The sequence below is a fragment of the Salvelinus namaycush genome, unplaced genomic scaffold (assembly GCF_016432855.1).
Source record: "Salvelinus namaycush isolate Seneca unplaced genomic scaffold, SaNama_1.0 Scaffold182, whole genome shotgun sequence".
Taxonomy (NCBI): domain Eukaryota; kingdom Metazoa; phylum Chordata; class Actinopteri; order Salmoniformes; family Salmonidae; genus Salvelinus; species Salvelinus namaycush.
Window position 1 is genome coordinate 290,686 of NW_024058586.1, and position 27,592 is coordinate 318,277.

Consider the following 27,592-nt stretch of genomic DNA (forward strand, 5'->3'; position numbering starts at 1 on the left):
GGGTTACCAGGTGTTGTAATGAGGGTTTCCAGGTAGAGTAATGAGGGTTGCCAGGTGTTGTAATCCGAGTTACCAGGTGTAGTAATGAGGGTTGCCAGGTGTTGTAATGAGGGTTGCCAGGTGTTGTAATGAGGGTTGCCAGGTGTTGTAATGAGGGTTACCAGGTGTTGTAATGAGGGTTTCCAGGTAGAGTAATGAGGGTCGCCAGGTAGAGTAATGAGGATTGTCAGGTGTGGTAATGAGGGTTGCCAGGTGTGGTAATGAGGGTTGCCAGGTGTGGTAATGAGGGTTGCCAGGTGTGGTAATGAGGGTTGCCAGGTGTGGTAATGAGGATTGTCAGGTGTGGTAATGAGGATTGTCAGGTGTGGTAATGAGGGTTGCCAGGTGTGGTAATGAGGGTTGCCAGGTGTGGTAATGAGGGTTGCCAGGTGTGGTAATGAGGGTTGCCAGGTAGAGTAATGAGGGTTGCCAGGTGTGGTAATGAGGGTTGCCAGGTGTAGTAATGAGGGTTGCCAGGCGTTGTAATGAGGGTTGCCAGGTGTTGTAATCCGGGTTACCAGGTGTAGTAATGAGGGTTGCCAGGTGTTGTAATGAGGGTTGCCAGGTGTTGTAATGAGGGTTGCCAGGTGTTGTAATGAGGGTTGCCAGGTGTTGTAATGAGGGTCGCCAGGTGTTGTAATGAGGGTCGCCAGGTAGAGTAATGAGGATTGTCAGGTGTGGTAATGAGGGTTGCCAGGTGTGGTAAGGAGGGTTGCCAGGTGTGGTAATGAGGGTTGCCAGGTGTAGTAATAATAGGTTGCAAGGACTGTGGTTAGTAGACCTGCGACGTCGAGCACCGGAGAGGGGGAACAAGATTAGACGAGACACAGATAAACATATAACCAACTCAGAACTAAAAAGCTGTAACATTCCACAAGAAGTTGCTAAACATGTTCTTTCTCTTCGGTTTGCTTTTCTGGATTCACGAAACTTTCTTAAGAATAATTGTTTTCTTAACTGCCATTTTTCCCTTAACTACTGTACAGACTTGTTATTTTGTGAATCTGAGCCCTCTTCATACTGCTGGGTTGACAGTGAGGCAGTGACGGAGGCTGCAACAACTCAGGTTTCAATGTGTGTGTGTGTGTGTGTGTGTGTGTGTGTGTGTGTGTGTGTGTGTGTGTGTGTGTGTGTGTGTGTGTTTTTATGGAACTCGTCAGCTGCAGCGACCCCTCCTACAGGAAGCAGGAAGCAGAGGGGGGAGGGACAGAGAGTGTAGCAGCGGGGCAGTGTTCTCTTGAACCAGGAAGAAGGAAGTAAGCCGACTCCACCAAGTTAGTAAGACCACAGAATCTAATGTCATTTATCTGTGTGTGTCTCGTCTTTGTCTCCTCTGTCAACCTTATTTCTTAGCCTCCGTCCCACATCTGTATTTATATACTAAACGTCAATGGAGAATTTGTTCCACACTATTATATAGTAAAAGTTATGGGACTCCGGTCTCCTTTAGTGTGTCCAATGTGTTTCTTGCGAGAGTGTTTTTTGTGTGGTTGTGTGTGAGAGAAGGAGCGAGATATCAGTACTAACAGACATGAGGTGGCCCATAGTATTTCACTGTGATTCTCCTTCGTACAGCGTCTGTTCTAGTACAGTCGGCTAAGGAGCAGTGGGTGTAATAGAGGTGACTCAGGTTCCGGGCCTTCAGAAAGTATTTATACCCCTTGACTTATTCCACATGTTGTGGTGTTACAGCCTGAATTCAAAACGGATTAAATTGATTTTTTTTCTCACCCATCTACACACAATACCCTATAATGACATAATTTACATAAGTATTCACACCCCTGAGTCAATACATGTTAGAATCACCTTTGGCAGTGATTATAGCTGTGAGTCTTTCTGGGTAAGTCTCTAAGAGATTTGCAAACCTGGATTGTACAATATTTGCACATGATCCTTTTTTGAATTCTTCAACCTCTGTCAAGTTGGTTGTAGATCATTGATAGACAGCCCTTTTTCAAGTATTTTCAAGTATTTTCAAGTATTTTCAAGTATTTTCAAGCCGATTTAAATCGAAGCTGTAACTAGGCCACTCAGGAACATTCAATGTTGTCTTGGCATGTTTGTTTTAGGTTATTGTCCTGCTGAAAGGTGAATTTGTCTCCCAGTGTCTGTTTGAAAGCAGACAACCAGGTTTTCGTCTAGGATTTTGACTGTGCTTAGCTGTATTGTTTCTTTTATTCCTAAAAAACTCCCCAGTCCTTAACGATGACAAGCATACCCATAACATGATGCAGACACCACCATGCACTCTAATCCTTAACGATGACAAGCATACCCATAACATGATGCACCCACCACCATGCTTGAAAATATGAGGAGTGGTACTCAGTGATGTGTTGTTGTGTAAACTCTGTAACTGTTTAAAAGTCCCTATTGGCCTCATGGTGAAATCCCTGAGCAGTTTCCTTCATCTCTGGCAACTGAGTTAGGAAGGATGCCTGTATCTTTGTAGTGACTGGGTGTATTGATACACCATCCAAAGTGTAATGAATAGCTTCACCGTGCTCAAAGGGATATTCAATGTCTGTATTTTCATTTTTTTTACCCATCTACCAATAGGTTCCCTTCTTTGCGAGGCATTGGAAAATCTCCCTGGTCTTTGTGGTTGAATCTGTTTTTGAAATTCACTGCTCGACAGAGGGACCTTCCAGATAATTCTATGTGTCGGGTAGAGAGATGAGGAAGTCATAACAAAACATGTTCAACTCTATTATTACACACAGAGTGAGTCCATGCAACTTATTATGTGGCTTGTTAAGCACATTTTTACTTTTGAATTATTTAGGATTGTCATAACAAAGGGGTTGAATACTTATTGACTCAAGACATTTCAGCTTTTCATTTTTAATTAATCTGTAAAAATGTCTAAAAGCAGAATTCCACTTTGACATTATGGGGTATTGTGTGTAGACCAGTGACACAACATTTCAATGTAATAAATGTAAAATCAGACTGTAAAACAAAATTAAATTTTGTGTGTGAATACTTTCTGAAGGCCCTGTATGTGGGGTGTGTGTGCGTTACATTTCTCTACTATGCCTCAGTAAATTAAGGATAATTGAAATTAGAGTTACCTCAACCCTCAAGAGAGTTATATGGTCCCTGGAGTTAGTGTCGATGACTGGCGTTCATTGGGACAGAATACTTTTAACTTCATTAAGAGTATCCAGAGGACAGGGCGTTCAATCTATGTGGGAGGGGCCTCATTGTCATATTTCCCAGTATGCTCTGTTGCAGGTAGATTTTTTTAAATTGTTTGTTCCAATATTTGTGTTTTCACATGTACATTGTTTTTGATAATGCTACACAAAGATGAGACATTTTTTTCTGACCTAATTCAATCTGTAAGTGGTTGAATTTAAATCAACCGTTAGTGAGATAGTTGTTCCAGTTTAGATACTGTAGGTAGTCTTCATGGACCAGATTTATATCAACCGTTGGTGAGAGAGTTGTTCCAGTTAGATACTGTAGGTAGTCTTCATGGACCAGATTTATATCAACTCTTAGTGAGAGAGTTGTTCCAGTTAGATACTGTAGGTAGTCTTCATGGACCAGATTTATATCAACCGTTAGTGAGAGAGTTGTTCCAGTTAGATACTGTAGGTAGTCTTCATGGACCAGATTTATATCAACCGTTAGTGAGAGAGTTGTTCCAGTTAGATACTGTAGGTAGTCTTCATGGACCAGATTTATATCAACCGTTAGTGAGAGAGTTGTTCCAGTTAGATACTGTAGGTAGTCTTCATGGACCAGATTTATATCAACCGTTAGTGAGAGAGTTGTTCCAGTTTAGATACTGTAGGTAGTCTTCATGGACCAGATTTATATCAACCGTTAGTGAGAGAGTTGTTCCAGTTAGATACTGTAGGTAGTCTTCATGGACCAGATTTATATCAACCGTTAGTGAGAGAGTTGTTCCAGTTAGATACTGTAGGTAGTCTTCATGGACCAGATTTATATCAACCGTTAGTGAGAGAGTTGTTCCAGTTTAGATACTGTAGGTAGTCTTCATGGACCAGATTTATATCAACCGTTAGTGAGAGAGTTGTTCCAGTTAGATACTGTAGGTAGTCTTCATGGACCAGATTTATATCAACCGTTAGTGAGAGAGTTGTTCCAGTTAGATACTGTAGGAAGTCTTCATGGACCAGATTTACTTCGCTACACTAACAGGCATTCTAAATGCAAGTCGTGAATGACGTAAAAGTGCTGGATATCTTCCTGTCAGTTGCAATGTGATATCAAGAGATTTTATATCCCATTGCAAACCGCCCATAATGTGACACATTAGGAAATATTTAAATAAGGCCCCTTATAACTCAAAGGAAGTCATCTGTAGTTGACTGTTCCCATAATGTGACACATTAGGAAATATTTAAATAAGGCCCCTTTATAACTCAAAGGAAGTCATCTGTAGTTGACTGTTCATTCAAAACAACGCAAAAAAGCTGCAATAGAGTTGAATAAAAACAGCATTGAAAAGAGTTAAATGGCAATTGGAGTTAGTTGCTTACATTTACTCCGTTTAGTGTCGTTTTAACTCCAAAAATATATATCAACATCATGACCAGAGTTTTTTTTTTTTTACAAGGGATAAAAGTAGAGACTAGAAAATGGTATATCATACACTAAAGTTGAGGAACAATGTGAAAGTTATTCTGAAAATGACCTTTGAATGTTTTGGTACCTACTGGAGAGCTCTTCTTTGTCTACACCCATTCAGCATCGTTCACACCATCTTAAGCTTTAGCCCCGCCCATCTCTTTAAGGAGCGTTCAGAGCACCACATTGGACGATCTGGCCAAGGCGTAGGATTCATCCAAGCGTTCTGTCCTAACAGCAGTCAAGCACCCAAGCTAACTGGCTAACATTGGCTAGCTTGCTAGCTACTTCCAGACACAAATGAGAGTGACCACTCTGACCATTTTACTCGCCCTAGCACAGCTGGTTAGGCTGTTTTTATGTTATCTAGAGTGTTGGTGACTAACTGTACTGCTGGCAACAATTTAATTATGCTTTTTTGCCAACATTTACTGACACTGGCCATATTCAACGGATTTTGAGTGTTCGTAACTTCGTCAGTTATTCTGCGCTCTGCCACACAGACGAGAATACTTTGAAATCGGAGTAGATAGCCAGAGAGAATTTACCAGCTATGTCTGTCAACAGTTGTTGCAGGTACATCATGAACATTCTGGAGAGAAGGTGTGAGGTACAAGAGCTTAGCTGGAAACTGGAGAGAAGGTGTGAGGTACAAGAGCTTAGCTGGAAACTGGAGAGAAGGTGTGAGGTACAAGAGCTTAGCTGGAAACTGGAGAGAAGGTGTGAGGTACAAGAGCTTAGCTGGAAACTGGAGAGAAGGTGTGAGGTACAAGAGCTTAGCTGGAAACTGGAGAGAAGGTGTGAGGTACAAGAGCTTAGCTGGAAACTGGAGAGAAGGTGTGAGGTACAAGAGCTTAGCTGGAAACTGGAGAGAAGGTGTGAGGTACAAGAGCTTAGCTGGAAACTGGAGAGAAGGTGTGAGGTACAAGAGCTTAGCTGGAAACTGGAGAGAAGGTGTGAGGTACAAGAGCTTAGCGGGAAACTGGAGAGAAGGTATGAAGAAGTTACGTGACTCAACATGACTTTCAATAGACTGATTGCCAAACAGATCTGGCACCAGGCTAGACATTCAAGCCAATCACAGCATTCTGAAAGAGCGTTATAAAGATGATTTAGTGTGATTTCTCTCCTCTCCTCGTAATTTTCTTATTTGTCATGCTGAGTAAAAGAGTGCTAGTCAGCTCGATATATAACAAAAGTCTACAGGATCGGTGTCCATAAACCGGGACAGTTGTTGCTCAATATTCTTGTTAATCTAACTGCAGTGTCCAATTTACAGTAGCTATTATAACAACAAAAATACCATGCTATTGTTTGAGGAAAGTGCACAACAACAAAACACTTTATCACGGCAATTGGTTTGATACATTAACCTCTGAAGGTAAATAATGTACATTCAGTAATCTTGCTCTGATTTGTCATCCTGAGGGTCCCAGAGATAAAATGTAGTCTAGTTTTGCTTGAAAAAATCAATTTTTATATTCAAATGTAGAAACTGGGTTCTACAGTTTGACCCCACTGCTGTCTCTGGCTCCACACCCACCCCAACCGTCATCTAGATGTGTGAAGGTTAGTGTATTTTCTGTAGGGAAACTAATGATCCATCATGTATGACATTCCTTGGAGTGTGTAAACTTGATTTTTTTATTACCATATAATTTTTGTATGTTCTCTATAGTTATGTACTTGAAAATGTATCAATTGACCAATTCGGCACATTCGGGCAAACTCATGGCAGACTTGATACGAAATGTTGGGAAGTGATGTAATTCTTCACTGGATCAGTCTGAAATGTTGCACACACATTGCTGCCATCTTGTGGACAACATCTAAATTACACCTAGAATCCTATCTCTATGTATGGAATTTCTCTTGAATTTCTAAGATGCTAAAAAAAATAAAACGCATATTTTTTGGGGTTTGTATTATTTTCTACCAGATCTAATGTGTTATACACTCCTACATTAATTTGACATAATAATAGTGTCAGTATGAATCTGAAGGAGACATTTATTTTTTATTTATCTTCATCATAATCTTTCTGTCTCACGGTACTATAACGTTAAACTGTGTGGGACTGAAGTTGTGTATATTTTAGTTCAGGGATATTCAATCAGGGGTCTCGCCCTATAGGGTTCCATGGAGGTACTGCAGGGAGTCTGCAACCAAAAATGGTTTTTTAAAACTTTTATTTCAATGTTTTTATGAATATTATTAGCAACAACGAAACATGTTTTTTTAATTGCATGCCTACACTCTTAGAAAATAAGTTGCTATCTAGAACCTTAAAGGGTTCTCCGACTGTCCCAGTAGGGTGACCCCTCTGAAGAACCTTCTTTTGGTTCCAGGTAGAACCATTTTGGTTCCAGGTAGAACTCTTGGGGTTCCATGTAGAAGCCTTTCTACAGAGGGTTCTACATGGAACCAAACAGGGTTTGTACCTCAAACCAAAAAGGCTTGTCCTATCGGCACAGCTGAAGAACCCTTTTGGGATCCTTTTTTCTAAGAGTTTACAGTAGAGAAGAGGATAATATCATCTGTCTAAGAGTTTACAGTAGAGAAGAGGAGAATATCATCTGTCTAAGAGTTTACAGTAGAGAAGAGGAGAATATCATCTTTCTAAGAGTTTACAGTAGAGAAGAGGAGAATATAATATGTCTAAGAGTTTACAGTAGAGAAGAGGAGAATATCATCTGTCTAAGAGTTTACAGTAGAGAAGAGGAGAATATCATCTTTTTAAGAGTTTACAGTAGAAAAGAGGAGAATCTCATCTGTAAGAGTTTACAGTAGAGAAGAGGAGAATATCATCTGTCTAAGAGTTTACAGTAGAGAAGAGGAGGATATCATCTGTCTAAGAGTTTACAGTAGAGAAGAGGAGAATATCATCTTTTTAAGAGTTTACAGTAGAAAAGAGGAGAATCTCATCTGTCTAAGAGTTTACAGTAGAGAACAGGAGGATATCATCTTTTTAAGAGTTTACAGTAGAAAAGAGGAGAATCTCATCTGTCTAAGAGTTTACAGTAGAGAAGAGGAGAATATCATCTGTCTAAGAGTTTACAGTAGAGAAGAGGAGAATATCATCTTTTTAAGAGTTTACAGTAGAAAAGAGGAGAATATCATCTGTCTAAGAGTTTACAGTAGAGAAGAGGAGAATATCATCTTTCTAAGAGTTTACAGTAGAGAAGAGGAGAATATCATCTTTCTAAGAGTTTACAGTAGAGAAGAGGAGAATATCATCTTTCTGAGAGTTTACAGTAGAGAAGAGGAGAATATCATCTGTCTAAGTTTACAGTAGAGAAGAGGAGAATATCATCTGTCTAAGAGTTTACAGTAGAGAAGAGGATAATATCATCTTTCTAAGAGTTTACAGTAGAGAAGAGGAGAATCTCATCTGTCTAAGAGTTTACAGTAGAGAAGAGGAGGATATCATCTGTCTAAGAGTTTACAGTAGAGAAGAGGATAATATCTTTCTAAGAGTTTACAGTAGAGAAGAGGAGAATCTCATCTGTCTAAGAGTTTACAGTAGAGAAGAGGAGAATCTCATCTGTCTAATGATGTCAACTTTATTTCTCAACTCCTAATATTGAGCCAATTACACTCTCTGTAGTATCTGACATAGGCTTTGACAAAGCACCTGCTAATAGGGTCCCTGGGCCACTGGTCTGCCTGGGAGGGGTCCCTGGGCCACTGGTCTGCCTGGGAGGGGTCCCTGGGCCACTGGTCTGCCTGGGAGGGGTCCCTGGGCCACTGGTCTGCCTGGGAGGGGTCCCTGGGCCACTGGTCTGCCTGGGAGGGGTCCCTGGGCCACTGGTCTGCCTGAGAGGGGTCCCTGGGCCACTGGTTTTAGTTGAGAAGTGTAATCAGGTGTGCTAGCGTAGCAGAGTTAAGAATGTGCCATAAGCTCACTCCACAGCTAGCTTGAAGTGTCATGGATGGAGCCATCCAAGAGGGAACATTTGGGTGGCTCACACCCCTGGGCATTGTCAAGGAGCACGGTTACTTGTGTTTGTGATCAGAGGATCACTGGTTCAAGCCCAGTATGGGGTAGTTGGACAGCGGAGGAAGCTAAACTGTTAGCAGCATGTTAGCATCAGTTTCATTAACTCTAGAATAGTTCAAATAAATGTTTTTATTTCATTGAACCTTTATTTAACTAAGTCAGTTAAAAACAAATTCTTATTTACAATGACGGCCTACCTAGAGGCAAAATGATTCCTGCTGGGATTAAAAATAAAAATGTACTACAAACCACACATCACGACACCACAACACTATATAAAGAGAGATCAAAGACAACAGCACAACATGGCAGCACCACATGGCAACACAGCATGGCAGCAACACAAAATGACAACAACACAGTAGCAACACATGGCAGCAACACATGACAACACAGCATGGTAGCACCACATGACAACACAGCATGGTAGCAACACAACATGACAGCAACACAACATGGTAGCAACACATGACAACACAGCACGGTAGCAACACATGACAACAACACAGTAGCAACACAACATGACAACAACACAGTAGCAACACAACATGACAACAAAAGGGTAGCAACACAGCACGGTAGCAACACATGACAACAACACAGCACAGTAGCAACACAACATGACAACAAAAGGGTAGCAACACAGCACGGTAGCAACACATGACAACAACACAGCACAGTAGCAACACAACATGACAACAAAAGGGTAGCAACACAGCACGGTAGCAACACATGACAACAACACAGCACGGTAGCAACACATGACAACAACACAGCACGGTAGCAACACATGACAACAACACAGCACGGTAGCAACACATGACAACAACACAGCACGGTAGCAACACAACATGACAACAACACAGCACGGTAGCAACACATGACAACAACACAGTAGCAACACAACATGACAACAAAAGGGTAGCAACACAGCACGGTAGCAACACATGACAACAACACAGCACGGTAGCAACACATGACAACAACACAGCACGGTAGCAACACATGACAACAACACAGCACGGTAGCAACACATGACAACAACACAGCACGGTAGCAACACATGACAACAACACAGCACGGTAGCAACACAACAATGGAGATTTCTATTTAACAAGGAGAGGTTTGAAAACCACTGATATAGGGTACACAATATGATTATTGAGAGATTTCTACATAACTTTGTGACTGACTGATTGACTGGCTGACTGACTGATTGGCTGGCTGACTGACTGATTGGCTGACTGACTGACTGGCTGACTGACTGATTGGCTGATTGACTGACTGACTGACTGGCTGGCTGGCTGGCTGACTGACTGGCTGGATGACTGGCTGATTAACAAGATTCTGCCTCTTCCACAGCTTGGCACCATGTCCTCCTCTTCCTCCCTCCTCCTCCTCCTCTTCCTCCTCTCTCTGAGCGGGGTGAAGCTGACCTCAGGGTTTAAGATTTGTGCCTTTAACGTCCAAAGCTTCGGAGACTCCAAGTCACGCAACACTGAAGTCATGCACACACTAATACGGGTGAGAGTTTCATGTGTGCATACACACACACACACACACACACACACACACACACACACACACACACACACACACTCGCAGGGTCAACCAGCTATACACAAACCTACAAACACACTCGAGGGGCAACCAGCTATACACACACACCTACATACCTACACACACTCGCAGGCTGCAGCAGGGCTTATCAGAGGGCTGTGTGTGAGTGAACCTGGATGACATATGATCTCATGACTGAAGCAGTCAGAACCTGACATAGAGACCTGTACAGACATGATAGAGAGGAGAGGATAAGAGAGGTGAGTTGAGGAGAAGTGAGGAGAAGTGAGGTGAGGAGGTGAAGTGAGGAGAGGTGAGGAGGAGAGGTGGAGAGGAGAGGAGAGGAGAGGAAAGTGAGGTGAGTTCAGGTGAGTGCAGGTGAGGAGAGGAGAGGAGAGGAGAGGAGAGGAGAGGAGAGGAGAGGAGAGGAGAGGTGAGGTGAGGTGAGGAGAGGAGAGGAGAGGTGAAGTGAGGAGAGGTGTGTGAGAGCTGACCCTTCCATACCACAACTTCCTTATACACACCCAGACACTTAATAAACCATCCTCCTATTTCCAGATTAAAGCTGAAAATGTATCCCACTGTGTGTCTGTGTGTCTGTGTGTGTGTGTACTTCTGTTATACCACTGTGCAAGTGTGTGTGTGTGTGTGTGTGTGTGTACTTCTGTTATACCACTGTGTGTGTGTGTTATCCCACAGTGTGTGTGTTATCCCACTGTGTGTGTGTTTCAGATCGTGTCTCGTTGTGATGTGTGCCTGCTACAGGAAGTGAGAGACACTAAACAGAAAGCTATACCCCTGCTGATAACTGAACTTAACAGGTCAAACACACATAAATATCCATGTTTTCTGAGGTTGTAAATGTAAGTGTGTATATTAAGAGGGTTTTCTCTTCTCTGTCAGGCATAACAGCAAGAACCAGTATGATTATGTGATCAGTGAGCGGCTGGGCAGGACACCTAGCTACCAGGAGCAGTATGTGTTTGTGTTCAGGTGAGACCAGGACACCTAGCTACCAGGAGCAGTATGTGTTTGTGTTCAGGTGAGACCAGGACACCTAGCTAACAAGAGCAGTATGTGTTCAGGTGAGACCAGGACACCTAGCTACCAGGAGCAGTATGTGTTCAGGTGAGACCAGGACACCTAGCTAACAAGAGCAGTATGTGTTCAGGTGAGACCAGGACACTTAGCTACCAGGAGCAGTATGTGTTCAGGTGAGACCAGGACACCTAGCTACCAGGAGCAGTATGTGTTCAGGTGAGACCAGGACACCTAGCTACCAGGAGCAGTATGTGTTTGTGTTCAGGTGAGACCAGGACACCTGGCTACCAGGAGCAGTATGTGTTCAGGTGAGACCAGGACACCTAGCTACCAGGAGCAGTATGTGTTCAGGTGAGACCAGGACACCTAGCTACCAGGAGCAGTATGTGTTTGTGTTCAGGTGAGACCAGGACACCTAGCTACCAGGAGCAGTATGTGTTCAGGTGAGACCAGGACACCTAGCTAAGAAGAGCAGTATGTGTTCAGGTGAGACCAGGACACCTAGCTACCAGGAGCAGTATGTGTTCAGGTGAGACCAACTATCATCATCACCTTTATTGGGGGCGGCAGGTAGCCAAGTAGTTAGAGCAGGTAGCCTAGTAGTTAGAGCAGGTAGCCTAGTGGTTAGAGCAGGTAGCCTAGTGGTTAGAGCAGGTAGCCTAGTGGTTAGAGCAGGTAGCCTAGTGGTTAGAGCAGGTAGCCTAGTGGTTAGAGCAGGTAGCCTAGTAGTTAGAGCAGGTAGCCTAGTGGTTAGAGCAGGTAGCCTACTGGTTAGAGCAGGTAGCCTAGTGGTTAGAGCAGGTAGCCTAGTGGTTAGATCAGGTAGTCTAGTGGTTAGAGCAGGTAGCCTAGTGGTTAGAGCAGGTAGCCTAGTAGTTAGAGCAGGTAGCCTAGTGGTTAGAGCAGGTAGCCTACTGGTTAGAGCAGGTAGTCTAGTGGTTAGAGCAGGTAGCCTAGTGGTTAGAGCAGGTAGCCTAGTAATTAGATCAGGTAGCCTAGTGGTTAGAGCAGGTAGCCTAGTGGTTAGAGCAGGTAGTCTAGTGGTTAGAGCAGGTAGTCTAGTGGTTAGAGCAGGTAGCCTAGTGGTTCGAGCAGGTAGCCTAGTGGTTAGAGCAGGTAGCCTAGTGGTTAGAGCAGGTAGCCTAGTGGTTAGATCAGGTAGTCTAGTGGTTAGAGCAGGTAGCCTAGCGGTTAGAGCAGGTAGCCTAGTAGTTAGAGCAGGTAGCCTAGTGGTTAGAGCAGGTAGCCTACTGGTTAGAGCAGGTAGTCTAGTGGTTAGAGCAGGTAGCCTAGTGGTTAGAGCAGGTAGCCTAGTAATTAGATCAGGTAGCCTAGTGGTTAGAGCAGGTAGCCTAGTGGTTAGAGCAGGTAGTCTAGTGGTTAGAGCAGGTAGCCTAGTGGTTCGAGCAGGTAGCCTAGTGGTTAGAGCAGGTAGCCTAATGGTTAGAGCAGGTAGCCTAGTGGTTAGAGAAGGTAGCCTAGTGGTTAGAGGCGGTAGCCTAGTGGTTAGATCAGGTAGCCTAGTGTTTAGATCAGGTAGCCTAGTGGTTAGATCAGGTAGTCTAGTGGTTAGAGCAGGTAGTCTAGTGGTTAGAGCAGGTAGCCTAGTGGTTAGATCAGGTAGCCTAGTGGTTAGAGCAGGTAGCCTAGTGGTTAGAGCAGGTAGCCTAGTGGTTATATCAGGTAGCTTAGTGGTTAGATCAGGTAGCCTAGTGGTTAGATCAGGTAGTCTAGTGGTTAGATCAGGTAGCCTAGTGGTTAGAGCAGGTAGCCTAGTGGTTAGAGCAGGTAGCCTAGTGGTTAGAGACAGGTAGCCTAGTAATTAGAGCAGGTAGCCTAGTGGTTAGAGACAGGTAGCCTAGTGGTTAGATTAGGTAGTCTAGTGGTTAGAGCAGGTAGCCTAGTGGTTAGAGCAGGTAGCCTAGTGGTTAGAGCAGGTAGCCTAGTGGTTAGAGCAGGTAGCCTAGTGGTTAGAGCAGGTAGCCTAGTGGTTAGAGCAGGTAGCCTAGTGGTTAGAGCAGGTAGTCTAGTGGTTAGATCAGGTAGCCTACTGGTTAGATCAGGTAGCCTAGTGATTAGATCAGATAGTCTAGTGGTTAGAGGAAGGTAGTCTAGTGGTTAGATCAGGTAGCCTAGTGGTTAGATCAGGTAGTCTAGTGGTTAGAGGCAGGTAGTCTAGTGGTTAGATCAGGTAGCCTAGTGATTAGATCAGGTAGCCTAGTGGTTAGATCAGGTAGCCTAGTGGTTAGAGGCAGGTAGTCTAGTGGTTAGATCAGGTAGCCTAGTGGTTAGATCAGGTAGCCTAGTGGTTAGAGCAGGTAGCCTAGTGGTTAGAGCAGGTAGCCTAGTGGTTAGAGCAGGTAGCCTAGTGGTTAGAGACAGGTAGCCTAGTGGTTAGAGCAGGTAGCCTAGTGGTTAGATCAGGTAGTCTAGTGGTTAGAGCAGGTAGCCTAGTGGTTAGAGCAGGTAGCCTAGTGGTTAGAGCAGGTAGCCTAATGGTTAGAGTAGGTAGCCTAGTGGTTAGAGCAGGTAGCCTAGTGGTTAGAGCAGGTAGTCTAGTGGTTAGAGCAGGTAGCCTAGTGGTTAGAGCAGGTAGTCTAGTGGTTAGATCAGGTAGCCTAGTGGTTAGATCAGGTAGCCTAGTGGTTAGATCAGGTAGCCTAGTGGTTAGAGCAGGTAGCCTAGTGGTTAGAGCAGGTAGCCTAGTGGTTAGAGGCGGTAGCCTAGTGGTTAGATCAGGTAGCCTAGTGGTTAGATCAGGTAGTCTAGTGGTTAGAGCAGGTAGCCTAGTGGTTAGATCAGGTAGCCTAGTGGTTATATCAGGTAGCCTAGTGGTTAGATCAGGTAGCCTAGTGGTTAGAGCAGGTAGCCTAGTGGTTAGAGCAGGTAGCCTAGTGGTTAGAGACAGGTAGCCTAGTAATTAGAGCAGGTAGCCTAGTGGTTAGAGACAGGTAGCCTAGTGGTTAGATTAGGTAGTCTAGTGGTTAGAGCAGGTAGCCTAGTGGTTAGAGCAGGTAGCCTAGTGGTTAGAGCAGGTAGCCTAGTGGTTAGAGCAGGTAGCCTAGTGGTTAGAGCAGGTAGTCTAGTGGTTAGATCAGGTAGCCTACTGGTTAGATCAGGTAGCCTAGTGATTAGATCCGGTAGTCTAGTGATTAGATCCGGTAGTCTAGTGGTTAGAGGCAGGTAGTCTAGTGGTTAGATCAGGTAGCCTAGTGGTTAGATCAGGTAGTCTAGTGGTTAGAGGCAGGTAGTCTAGTGGTTAGATCAGGTAGCCTAGTGATTAGATCAGGTAGCCTAGTGGTTAGATCAGGTAGCCTAGTGATTAGATCAGGTAGCCTAGTGGTTAGAGGCGGTAGCCTAGTGGTTAGATCAGGTAGCCTAGTGGTTAGAGCAGGTAGCCTAGTGGTTAGAGCAGGTAGCCTAGTGGTTAGAGACAGGTAGCCTAGTGGTTAGAGCAGGTAGCCTAGTGGTTAGATCAGGTAGTCTAGTGGTTAGAGCAGGTAGCCTAGTGGTTAGAGCAGGTAGCCTAATGGTTAGAGCAGGTAGCCTAGTGGTTAGAGCAGGTAGTCTAGTGGTTAGAGCAGGTAGCCTAGTGGTTAGAGCAGGTAGTCTAGTGGTTAGAGCAGGTAGTCTTGTGGTTAGATCAGGTAGCCTAGTGGTTAGATCAGGTAGCCTAGTGGTTAGATCAGGTAGCCTAGTGGTTAGATCAGGTAGCCTAGTGGTTAGAGCAGGTAGTCTAGTGGTTAGAGCAGGTAGCCTAGTGGTTAGAGCAGGTAGTCTAGTGGTTAGATCAGGTAGCCTAGTGGTTAGATCAGGTAGCCTAGTGGTTAGAGCAGGTAGCCTAGTGGTTAGAGCAGGTAGTCTAGTGGTTAGAGCAGGTAGCCTAGTGGTTAGAGGCGGTAGCCTAGTGGTTAGATCAGGTAGCCTAGTGGTTAGATCAGGTAGTCTAGTGGTTAGAGCAGGTAGCCTAGTGGTTAGATCAGGTAGCCTAGTGGTTATATCAGGTAGCCTAGTGGTTAGATCAGGTAGCCTAGTGGTTAGAGCAGGTAGTCTAGTGGTTAGATCAGGTAGCCTAGTGGTTAGAGCAGGTAGCCTAGTGGTTAGAGCAGGTAGCCTAGTGGTTAGAGACAGGTAGCCTAGTAATTAGAGCAGGTAGCCTAGTGGTTAGAGACAGGTAGCCTAGTGGTTAGATTAGGTAGTCTAGTGGTTAGAGCAGGTAGCCTAGTGGTTAGAGCAGGTAGCCTAGTGGTTAGAGCAGGTAGCCTAGTGGTTAGAGCAGGTAGTCTAGTGGTTAGATCAGGTAGCCTACTGGTTAGATCAGGTAGCCTAGTGATTAGATCCGGTAGTCTAGTGGTTAGAGGCAGGTAGTCTAGTGGTTAGATCAGGTAGCCTAGTGGTTAGATCAGGTAGTCTAGTGGTTAGAGGCAGGTAGTCTAGTGGTTAGATCAGGTAGCCTAGTGATTAGATCAGGTAGCCTAGTGGTTAGATCAGGTAGCCTAGTGATTAGATCAGGTAGCCTAGTGGTTAGAGGCGGTAGCCTAGTGGTTAGATCAGGTAGCCTAGTGGTTAGAGCAGGTAGCCTAGTGGTTAGAGCAGGTAGCCTAGTGGTTAGAGACAGGTAGCCTAGTGGTTAGAGCAGGTAGCCTAGTGGTTAGAGCAGGTAGCCTAGTGGTTAGAGCAGGTAGCCTAGTGGTTAGATCAGGTAGCCTAGTGGTTAGAGCAGGTAGCCTAATGGTTAGAGCAGGTAGCCTAGTGGTTAGAGCAGGTAGTCTAGTGGTTAGAGCAGGTAGCCTAGTGGTTAGAGCAGGTAGTCTAGTGGTTAGAGCAGGTAGTCTTGTGGTTAGATCAGGTAGCCTAGTGGTTAGATCAGGTAGCCTAGTGGTTAGATCAGGTAGCCTAGTGGTTAGATCAGGTAGCCTAGTGGTTAGAGCAGGTAGTCTAGTGGTTAGAGCAGGTAGTCTAGTGGTTAGAGCAGGTAGCCTAGTGGTTAGATCAGGTAGTCTAGTGGTTAGAGCAGGTAGCCTAGTGGTTAGAGCAGGTAGCCTAGTGGTTAGAGCAGGTAGCCTACTGGTTAGAGCAGGTAGCCTACTGGTTAGAGCAGGTAGTCTAGTGGTTAGAGCAGGTAGCCTAGTGGTTAGAGCAGGTAGCCTAGTAATTAGATCAGGTAGCCTAGTGGTTAGAGCAGGTAGCCTAGTGGTTAGAGCAGGTAGTCTAGTGGTTAGAGCAGGTAGCCTAGTGGTTCGAGCAGGTAGCCTAGTGGTTAGAGCAGGTAGCCTAGTGGTTAGAGCAGGTAGCCTAGTGGTTAGATCAGGTAGTCTAGTGGTTAGAGCAGGTAGCCTAGTGGTTAGAGCAGGTAGCCTAGTAGTTAGAGCAGGTAGCCTAGTGGTTAGAGCAGGTAGCCTACTGGTTAGAGCAGGTAGTCTAGTGGTTAGAGCAGGTAGCCTAGTGGTTAGAGCAGGTAGCCTAGTGGTTAGAGCAGGTAGTCTAGTGGTTAGAGCAGGTAGCCTAGTGGTTAGATCAGGTAGCCTAGTGGTTAGAGCAGGTAGCCTAGTGGTTAGAGCAGGTAGCCTAGTGGTTAGAGACAGGTAGCCTAGTAATTAGAGCAGGTAGCCTAGTGGTTAGAGACAGGTAGCCTAGTGGTTAGATTAGGTAGTCTAGTGGTTAGAGCAGGTAGCCTAGTGGTTAGAGCAGGTAGCCTAGTGGTTAGAGCAGGTAGCCTAGTGGTTAGAGCAGGTAGCCTAGTGGTTAGAGCAGGTAGCCTAGTGGTTAGAGCAGGTAGTCTAGTGGTTAGATCAGGTAGCCTACTGGTTAGATCAGGTAGCCTAGTGATTAGATCAGATAGTCTAGTGGTTAGAGGAAGGTAGTCTAGTGGTTAGATCAGGTAGCCTAGTGGTTAGAGCAGGTAGTCTAGTGGTTAGAGCAGGTAGCCTAGTGGTTAGAGGCGGTAGCCTAGTGGTTATATCAGGTAGCTTAGTGGTTAGATCAGGTAGCCTAGTGGTTAGAGCAGGTAGTCTAGTGGTTAGATCAGGTAGCCTAGTGGTTAGAGCAGGTAGCCTAGTGGTTAGATCAGGTAGTCTAGTGGTTAGAGCAGGTAGCCTAGTGGTTAGAGCAGGTAGCCTAGTAGTTAGAGCAGGTAGCCTAGTGGTTAGAGCAGGTAGCCTACTGGTTAGAGCAGGTAGTCTAGTGGTTAGAGCAGGTAGCCTAGTGGTTAGAGCAGGTAGCCTAGTGGTTAGAGCAGGTAGTCTAGTGGTTAGAGCAGGTAGCCTAGTGGTTAGATCAGGTAGCCTAGTGGTTAGAGCAGGTAGCCTAGTGGTTAGAGCAGGTAGCCTAGTGGTTAGAGACAGGTAGCCTAGTAATTAGAGCAGGTAGCCTAGTGGTTAGAGACAGGTAGCCTAGTGGTTAGATTAGGTAGTCTAGTGGTTAGAGCAGGTAGCCTAGTAGTTAGAGCAGGTAGCCTAGTGGTTAGAGCAGGTAGCCTAGTGGTTAGAGCAGGTAGCCTAGTGGTTAGAGCAGGTAGCCTAGTGGTTAGAGCAGGTAGTCTAGTGGTTAGATCAGGTAGCCTACTGGTTAGATCAGGTAGCCTAGTGATTAGATCAGATAGTCTAGTGGTTAGAGGAAGGTAGTCTAGTGGTTAGATCAGGTAGCCTAGTGGTTAGAGCAGGTAGTCTAGTGGTTAGAGCAGGTAGCCTAGTGGTTAGAGGCGGTAGCCTAGTGGTTATATCAGGTAGCTTAGTGGTTAGATCAGGTAGCCTAGTGGTTAGAGCAGGTAGTCTAGTGGTTAGATCAGGTAGCCTAGTGGTTAGAGCAGGTAGCCTAGTGGTTAGAGCAGGTAGCCTAGTGGTTAGAGACAGGTAGCCTAGTAATTAGAGCAGGTAGCCTAGTGGTTAGAGACAGGTAGCCTAGTGGTTAGATTAGGTAGTCTAGTGGTTAGAGCAGGTAGCCTAGTGGTTAGAGCAGGTAGCCTAGTGGTTAGAGCAGGTAGCCTAGTGGTTAGAGGCAGGTAGTCTAGTGGTTAGATCAGGTAGCCTAGTGGTTAGATCAGGTAGCCTAGTGGTTAGAGCAGGTAGCCTAGTGGTTAGAGCAGGTAGCCTAGTGGTTAGAGCAGGTAGCCTAGTGGTTAGAGACAGGTAGCCTAGTGGTTAGAGCAGGTAGCCTAGTGGTTAGATCAGGTAGTCTAGTGGTTAGAGCAGGTAGCCTAGTGGTTAGAGCAGGTAGCCTAGTGGTTAGAGCAGGTAGCCTAACGGTTAGAGCAGGTAGCCTAGTGGTTAGAGCAGGTAGTCTAGTGGTTAGAGCAGGTAGCCTAGTGGTTAGAGCAGGTAGTCTAGTGGTTAGAGCAGGTAGTCTTGTGGTTAGATCAGGTAGCCTAGTGGTTAGATCAGGTAGCCTAGTGGTTAGAGCAGGTAGCCTAGTGGTTAGAGCAGGTAGTCTAGTGGTTAGAGCAGGTAGCCTAGTGGTTAGAGGCGGTAGCCTAGTGGTTAGATCAGGTAGCCTAGTGGTTAGATCAGGTAGTCTAGTGGTTAGAGCAGGTAGCCTAGTGGTTAGAGCAGGTAGCCTAGTGGTTAGATCAGGTAGCCTAGTGGTTAGATCAGGTAGCCTAGTGGTTAGAGCAGGTAGTCTAGTGGTTAGATCAGGTAGCCTAGTGGTTAGAGCAGGTAGCCTAGTGGTTAGAGCAGGTAGCCTAGTGGTTAGAGACAGGTAGCCTAGTAATTAGAGCAGGTAGCCTAGTGGTTAGAGACAGGTAGCCTAGTGGTTAGATTAGGTAGTCTAGTGGTTAGAGCAGGTAGCCTAGTGGTTAGAGCAGGTAGCCTAGTGGTTAGAGCAGGTAGCCTAGTGGTTAGAGCAGGTAGTCTAGTGGTTAGATCAGGTAGCCTACTGGTTAGATCAGGTAGCCTAGTGATTAGATCAGGTAGTCTAGTGGTTAGAGGCAGGTAGTCTAGTGGTTAGATCAGGTAGCCTAGTGGTTAGATCAGGTAGTCTAGTGGTTAGAGGCAGGTAGTCTAGTGGTTAGATCAGGTAGCCTAGTGATTAGATCAGGTAGCCTAGTGGTTAGATCAGGTAGCCTAGTGATTAGATCAGGTAGCCTAGTGGTTAGAGGCGGTAGCCTAGTGGTTAGATCAGGTAGCCTAGTGGTTAGAGCAGGTAGCCTAGTGGTTAGAGCAGGTAGCCTAGTGGTTAGAGACAGGTAGCCTAGTGGTTAGAGCAGGTAGCCTAGTGGTTAGATCAGGTAGTCTAGTGGTTAGAGCAGGTAGCCTAGTGGTTAGAGCAGGTAGCCTAATGGTTAGAGCAGGTAGCCTAGTGGTTAGAGCAGGTAGTCTAGTGGTTAGAGCAGGTAGCCTAGTGGTTAGAGCAGGTAGTCTAGTGGTTAGAGCAGGTAGTCTTGTGGTTAGATCAGGTAGCCTAGTGGTTAGATCAGGTAGCCTAGTGGTTAGATCAGGTAGCCTAGTGGTTAGAGCAGGTAGCCTAGTGGTTAGAGCAGGTAGCCTAGTGGTTAGAGCAGGTAGTCTAGTGGTTAGAGCAGGTAGCCTAGTGGTTAGAGGCGGTAGCCTAGTGGTTAGATCAGGTAGCCTAGTGGTTAGATCAGGTAGTCTAGTGGTTAGAGCAGGTAGCCTAGTGGTTAGATCAGGTAGCCTAGTGGGTAGATCAGGTAGCCTAGTGGTTAGATCAGGTAGCCTAGTGGTTAGAGCAGGTAGCCTAGTGGTTAGATCAGGTAGCCTAGTGGTTAGATCAGGTAGCCTAGTGGTTAGATCAGGTAGCCTAGTGGTTAGAGCAGGTAGTCTAGTGGTTAGAGCAGGTAGCCTGGTGGTTAGAGCAGGTAGCCTGGTGGTTAGAGCAGGTAGCCTGGTCGTTAGAGCAGGTAGCCTGGTGGTTAGAGCAGGTAGCCTTGTGGTTAGATCAGGTAGCCTAGTGGTAAGAGCAGGTAGCCTAGTGGTTAGAGCAGGTAGTCTAGTGGTTAGAGCAGGTAGCCTAGTGATTAGATCAGGTAGTCTAGTGGTTAGAGGCAGGTAGTCTAGTGGTTAGAGGCAGGTAGTCTAGTGGTTAGATCAGGTAGCCTAGTGGTTAGATCAGGTAGTCTAGTGGTTAGAGGCAGGTAGTCTAGTGGTTAGATCAGGTAGCCTAGTGGTTAGAGCAGGTAGTCTAGTGGTTAGAGCAGGTAGTCTTGTGGTTAGATCAGGTAGCCTAGTGGTTAGATCAGGTAGCCTAGTGGTTAGATCAGGTAGCCTAGTGGTTAGAGCAGGTAGCCTAGTGGTTAGAGCAGGTAGCCTAGTGGTTAGAGCAGGTAGTCTAGTGGTTAGAGCAGGTAGCCTAGTGGTTAGAGGCGGTAGCCTAGTGGTTAGATCAGGTAGCCTAGTGGTTAGATCAGGTAGTCTAGTGGTTAGAGCAGGTAGCCTAGTGGTTAGAGCAGGTAGCCTAGTGGGTAGATCAGGTAGCCTAGTGGTTAGATCAGGTAGCCTAGTGGTTAGAGCAGGTAGCCTAGTGGTTAGATCAGGTAGCCTAGTGGTTAGATCAGGTAGCCTAGTGGTTAGATCAGGTAGCCTAGTGGTTAGAGCAGGTAGTCTAGTGGTTAGAGCAGGTAGCCTGGTGGTTAGAGCAGGTAGCCTGGTGGTTAGAGCAGGTAGCCTGGTGGTTAGAGCAGGTAGCCTGGTGGTTAGAGCAGGTAGCCTCGTGGTTAGATCAGGTAGCCTAGTGGTAAGAGCAGGTAGCCTAGTGGTTAGAGCAGGTAGTCTAGTGGTTAGAGCAGGTAGCCTAGTGATTAGATCAGGTAGTCTAGTGGTTAGAGGCAGGTAGTCTAGTGGTTAGAGGCAGGTAGTCTAGTGGTTAGATCAGGTAGCCTAGTGGTTAGATCAGGTAGTCTAGTGGTTAGAGGCAGGTAGTCTAGTGGTTAGATCTGGTAGCCTAGTGATTAGATCAGGTAGCCTAGTGATTAGATCAGGTAGCCTAGTGGTTAGAGGCGGTAGCCTAGTGGTTAGATCAGGTAGCCTAGTGGTTAGAGCAGGTAGCCTAGTGGTTAGAGCAGGTAGCCTAGTGGTTAGAGACAGGTAGCCTAGTGGTTAGAGACAGGTAGCCTAGTGGTTAGAGCAGGTAGCCTAGTGGTTAGATCAGGTAGTCTAGTGGTTAGAGCAGGTAGCCTAGTGGTTAGAGCAGGTAGCCTAATGGTTAGAGCAGGTAGCCTAGTGGTTAGAGCAGGTAGTCTAGTGGTTAGAGCAGGTAGCCTAGTGGTTAGAGCAGGTAGTCTAGTGGTTAGAGCAGGTAGTCTTGTGGTTAGATCAGGTAGCCTAGTGGTTAGATCAGGTAGCCTAGTGGTTAGATCAGGTAGCCTAGTGGTTAGAGCAGGTAGCCTAGTGGTTAGAGCAGGTAGCCTAGTGGTTAGAGGCGGTAGCCTAGTGGTTAGATCAGGTAGCCTAGTGGTTAGAGCAGGTAGCCTAGTGGTTAGAGCAGGTAGCCTAGTGGTTAGAGACAGGTAGCCTAGTGGTTAGAGACAGGTAGCCTAGTGGTTAGAGACAGGTAGCCTAGTGGTTAGATCAGGTAGTCTAGTGGTTAGAGCAGGTAGCCTAGTGGTTAGAGCAGGTAGCCTAGTGGTTAGAGCAGGTAGCCTAGTGGTTAGAGCAGGTAGTCTAGTGGTTAGAGCAGGTAGTCTTGTGGTTAGATCAGGTAGCCTAGTGGTTAGATCAGGTAGCCTAGTGGTTAGAGCAGGTAGCCTAGTGGTTAGAGCAGGTAGCCTAGTGGTTAGAGCAGGTAGCCTAGTGGTTAGAGCAGGTAGTCTAGTGGTTAGAGCAGGTAGCCTAGTGGTTAGAGGCGGTAGCCTAGTGGTTAGATCAGGTAGCCTAGTGGTTAGAGCAGGTAGCCTAGTGGTTAGAGCAGGTAGCCTAGTGGTTAGATCAGGTAGCCTAGTGGGTAGATCAGGTAGCCTAGTGGTTAGATCAGGTAGCCTAGTGGTTAGAGCAGGTAGCCTAGTGGTTAGATCAGGTAGCCTAGTGGTTAGATCAGGTAGCCTAGTGGTTAGATCAGGTAGCCTAGTGGTTAGAGCAGGTAGCCTGGTGGTTAGAGCAGGTAGCCTAGTGGTTAGAGCAGGTAGCCTAGTGGTTAGAGCAGGTAGCCTAGTGGTTAGAGCAGGTAGCCTAGTGGTTAGATCAGGTAGCCTGGTGGTTAGAGCAGGTAGCCTGGTGGTTAGAGCAGGTAGCCTGGTGGTTAGAGCAGGTAGCCTAGTGGTTAGAGCAGGTAGCCTAGTGGTTAGAGCAGGTAGTCTAGTGGTTAGAGCAGGTAGCCTAGTGGTTCGAGCAGGTAGCCTAGTGGTTAGAGCAGGTAGCCTAATGGTTAGAGCAGGTAGCCTAGTGGTTAGAGAAGGTAGCCTAGTGGTTAGAGGCGGTAGCCTAGTGGTTAGATCAGGTAGCCTAGTGTTTAGATCAGGTAGCCTAGTGGTTAGATCAGGTAGTCTAGTGGTTAGAGCAGGTAGTCTAGTGGTTAGATCAGGTAGCCTAGTGGTTAGACCAGGTAGCCTAGTGGTTAGATCAGGTAGCCTAGTGGTTAGAGCAGGTAGCCTAGTGGTTAGAGCAGGTAGCCTAGTGGTTATATCAGGTAGCTTAGTGGTTAGATCAGGTAGCCTAGTGGTTAGATCAGGTAGTCTAGTGGTTAGATCAGGTAGCCTAGTGGTTAGAGCAGGTAGCCTAGTGGTTAGAGCAGGTAGCCTAGTGGTTAGAGCAGGTAGCCTAGTGGTTAGAGCAGGTAGCCTAGTGGTTAGAGCAGGTAGTCTAGTGGTTAGATCAGGTAGCCTACTGGTTAGATCAGGTAGCCTAGTGATTAGATCAGGTAGTCTAGTGGTTAGAGGAAGGTAGTCTAGTGGTTAGATCAGGTAGCCTAGTGGTTAGATCAGGTAGTCTAGTGGTTAGAGGCAGTTAGTCTAGTGGTTAGATCAGGTAGCCTAGTGGTTAGATCAGGTAGCCTAGTGGTTAGAGGCAGGTAGTCTAGTGGTTAGAGCAGGTAGCCTAGTGGTTAGATCAGGTAGTCTAGTGGTTAGAGCAGGTAGCCTAGTGGTTAGAGCAGGTAGCCTAATGGTTAGAGCAGGTAGCCTAGTGGTTAGAGCAGGTAGTCTAGTGGTTAGAGCAGGTAGCCTAGTGGTTAGAGCAGGTAGTCTAGTGGTTAGAGCAGGTAGTCTTGTCGTTAGATCAGGTAGCCTAGTGGTTAGATCAGGTAGCCTAGTGGTTAGATCAGGTAGCCTAGTGGTTAGAGCAGGTAGCCTAGTGGTTAGAGCAGGTAGCCTAGTGGTTAGAGCAGGTAGCCTAGTGGTTAGAGCAGGTAGTCTAGTGGTTAGAGCAGGTAGCCTAGTGGTTAGAGGCGGTAGCCTAGTGGTTAGATCAGGTAGCCTAGTGGTTAGATCAGGTAGTCTAGTGGTTAGAGCAGGTAGCCTAGTGGTTAGATCAGGTAGCCTAGTGGTTATATCAGGTAGCCTAGTGGTTAGATCAGGTAGCCTAGTGGTTAGAGCAGGTAGTCTAGTGGTTAGATCAGGTAGCCTAGTGGTTAGAGCAGGTAGCCTAGTGGTTAGAGCAGGTAGCCTAGTGGTTAGAGACAGGTAGCCTAGTAATTAGAGCAGGTAGCCTAGTGGTTAGAGACAGGTAGCCTAGTGGTTAGATTAGGTAGTCTAGTGGTTAGAGCAGGTAGCCTAGTGATTAGAGCAGGTAGCCTAGTGGTTAGAGCAGGTAGCCTAGTGGTTAGAGCAGGTAGCCTAGTGGTTAGAGCAGGTAGTCTAGTGGTTAGATCAGGTAGCCTACTGGTTAGATCAGGTAGCCTAGTGATTAGATCAGGTAGTCTAGTGGTTAGAGGCAGGTAGTCTAGTGGTTAGATCAGGTAGCCTAGTGGTTAGATCAGGTAGTCTAGTGGTTAGAGGCAGGTAGCCTAGTGATTAGATCAGGTAGCCTAGTGGTTAGATCAGGTAGCCTAGTGATTAGATCAGGTAGCCTAGTGATTAGATCAGGTAGCCTAGTGGTTAGAGGCGGTAGCCTAGTGGTTAGATCAGGTAGCCTAGTGGTTAGAGCAGGTAGCCTAGTGGTTAGAGCAGGTAGCCTAGTGGTTAGAGACAGGTAGCCTAGTGGTTAGAGCAGGTAGCCTAGTGGTTAGATCAGGTAGTCTAGTGGTTAGAGCAGGTAGCCTAGTGGTTAGAGCAGGTAGCCTAATGGTTAGAGCAGGTAGCCTAGTGGTTAGAGCAGGTAGTCTAGTGGTTAGAGCAGGTAGCCTAGTGGTTAGAGCAGGTAGTCTAGTGGTTAGAGCAGGTAGTCTTGTGGTTAGATCAGGTAGCCTAGTGGTTAGATCAGGTAGCCTAGTGGTTAGATCAGGTAGCCTAGTGGTTAGAGCAGGTAGCCTAGTGGTTAGAGCAGGTAGCCTAGTGGTTAGAGCAGGTAGTCTAGTGGTTAGAGCAGGTAGCCTAGTGGTTAGAGGCGGTAGCCTAGTGGTTAGATCAGGTAGCCTAGTGGTTAGATCAGGTAGTCTAGTGGTTAGAGCAGGTAGCCTAGTGGTTAGATCAGGTAGCCTAGTGGGTAGATCAGGTAGCCTAGTGGTTAGATCAGGTAGCCTAGTGGTTAGAGCAGGTAGCCTAGTGGTTAGATCAGGTAGCCTAGTGGTTAGATCAGGTAGCCTAGTGGTTAGATCAGGTAGCCTAGTGGTTAGAGCAGGTAGTCTAGTGGTTAGAGCAGGTAGCCTGGTGGTTAGAGCAGGTAGCCTAGTGGTTAGAGCAGGTAGCCTAGTGGTTAGAGCAGGTAGCCTAGTGGTTAGATCAGGTAGCCTGGTGGTTAGAGCAGGTAGCCTGGTGGTTAGAGCAGGTAGCCTGGTGGTTAGAGCAGGTAGCCTAGTGGTTAGATCAGGTAGCCTAGTGGTTAGATCAGGTAGCCTAGTGGTTAGATCAGGTAGCCTAGTGGTTAGAGCAGGTAGTCTAGTGGTTAGAGCAGGTAGCCTGGTGGTTAGAGCAGGTAGCCTAGTGGTTAGAGCAGGTAGCCTAGTGGTTAGATCAGGTAGCCTGGTGGTTAGAGCAGGTAGCCTGGTGGTTAGAGCAGGTAGCCTCGTGGTTAGATCAGGTAGCCTAGTGGTTAGAGCATTGGACTAGTAACTGAAAGGTTGCTGGAGCTGACAAGGTAAACCCCGAGCTGACAAGGTAAAAATCTGTCCTTCTGCCCCTGAACAAGGCAGTTAACCCACTGTTCCCCGAGAGGCCGTCATTGTAAATAAGAATGTGTTCTGAACTGTCTTGCCTAGTTAAATAAAGGTGTAATAAAGGTTACAGTTGAAAGTTTCCTCCTGTACCTGTGCAAGACTGAGTCTGACAAGCTCTTTTATATGATTATAAAAGTCTGATTCCTGTGTGTTTGTAGGATCGGCTCTGTGACAGTAACAGATCAGTACCAGTATCTTGACATGTTGCCGGGAAATGAAGATGCCTTCTCCAGAGAACCCTTCATAGTCCGCCTTCACACCCGCAAGACAGGTAGCACTGCTGTTATAATACTGTTATGAGCTGTCATAGGGGTGTTACAAACAGTAGTCAAATGTCATTACAGGTCAATTGGAGTAAAACAATTGAGTTGAGAACATCATGAGATAGAATTAAACAGACATGACATCACACAGCACATGGAGTCTTGTTTTTTCCGCCTCTCTCTCTTAAACTACGTACATTGTCAAAGTACACATATAACAATAAATGATGGGACCAACAGCAATAATAACAGTAGTGGTGGAAATGGGATTACCATTAACAACAACTACAACAACAATATTAATGAGAATAATGATAGATTAAATCAATCTGTCTCTCTCTCTGTCTCTGTCTCTGTCTCTCTGTCTCTTTAACTCTCTCTCTCTCTCTCTCTGTCTCTGTCTCTTTAACTCTCTCTCTGTCTGTCTCTTTAACTCTCTCTCTTTCTGTCTCTTTAACTCTCTCTCTCTCTCTCTCTCTCTCTCTCTGTCTCTGTCTCTCTGTCTCTCTGTCTCTTTAACTCATGTAGTGGTCAGGTATTCTGCCACTGTGTACTCTTTGTTTAGGGCCAAATAGCATTCTAGTTAGTTTTTTTGTTAATTCTTTCCAATGTGTCAAGTAATTATATTTTCTCATGTTTTGCTTGGGTCTAATTGTGTTGCTGTCCTGGGGCAGAATTCTGCATGCAGTCTCAATTTGGTGTTTGTCCCATTTTGTTTGTCCCATTTTGTTTGTCCCATTTTTTTCTTGGTTGGTGTGCGGACCCCAGACCTGACAATCATAAAGGGCAATGGGTTCTACAACTGATTCAAGTAGTTTTAGCCAGATCCTAATTGGTATGTCGACTTTTATTTTCCTTTAGATGGAATAGAAGGCCCTCCCTGCCTCTCTCCCCATATCTGTCTCTCCCCTCTCTCTGTGTCTCTGTCTCTTTCTCTCTCTGTCTCTCTCTCCCCCTCTCTCTGTGTATCTCTCTCTCTGTCTTTCTCTCTCCATCTCTCTCTCTCCCTCTCTCATCTCTCTCCCCCTCTCCCTCTGTCTCACTCTCTCCCTCCCTGCCTCTCCCTGTCTCTCCTTCTGTCTCTCTCTATCTCCATCTCTCTCCCTCCCTAAAATGATAAACACAAAAAATACCAACATGCAAGCTTAAGCTTCAAAGATGCATACACATTCAATGATACACACGCACAAACACACTTTTTCTGTCTCTCTCACTCTCACTCTCCGTCTCTCTCTTCCTGCCTCTCTCACTCTCTTCCTGTCTCTTTCTCTCTCTCTCTCACTCACTCTCTGTATCTCTCTCTCTCTCTCACACCATATCTGTCTCATCCTCGCTCTCTCTCTCTCTCTCTCACACCATCTCTCTGTCTCATCCTCGCTCTCTCTCACAATCTCTCTGTCTCATCCTCTCTCTCTCTCACACCATCTCTCTCATCCCCTCTCTCTCTCTCACACCATATCTCTGTCTCATCATCTCTCTCTCTCTCTCTCTCTCTCTCACACCATCTCTCTGTCTCATCCTCTCTGTCTCTCTCTCAAACCATCTCTGTCTCATCCTCGCTCTCTCTCTCTCAAACCATATCTCTGTCTCATCATCTCTCTCTCTCTCACACACCATCTCTCTGTCTCATCATCTCTCTCTCTCTCTCACACCATCTCTCTATCTCATCCTCTCTATCTCTCTCTCAAACCATATCTCTGTCTCATCATCTCTCTCTCACACCATCTCTATCTCTCTCTCAAACCATCTCTCTGTCTCATTCTCTCCAGCCATACGGGACTTTGTGTTAGTACCCCAGCACACCACTCCCACCAACGCTACTAAAGAGATCGATGCCCTATACGATGTCTTCCTGGATGTCAAGAAGAAATGGAAGACAGAGGTAACA

General features: G+C 46.0%; 1 protein-coding gene across 1 annotated transcript; it reads left to right on the top strand.

The window, feature by feature from the left end:
• Window positions 1–1,230: 1,230 nt before the first annotated feature.
• Window positions 1,231–27,592, top strand: LOC120037702 (deoxyribonuclease gamma-like; the record flags this gene model as incomplete). The annotated part of the gene is made up of 6 exons (XM_038983693.1): window positions 1,231–1,313; window positions 10,007–10,168; window positions 10,937–11,025; window positions 11,108–11,197; window positions 25,600–25,712; window positions 27,474–27,592. Coding segments are annotated over exons 2-6 (564 nt in total), but the record flags the coding sequence as incomplete, so codon positions are not given.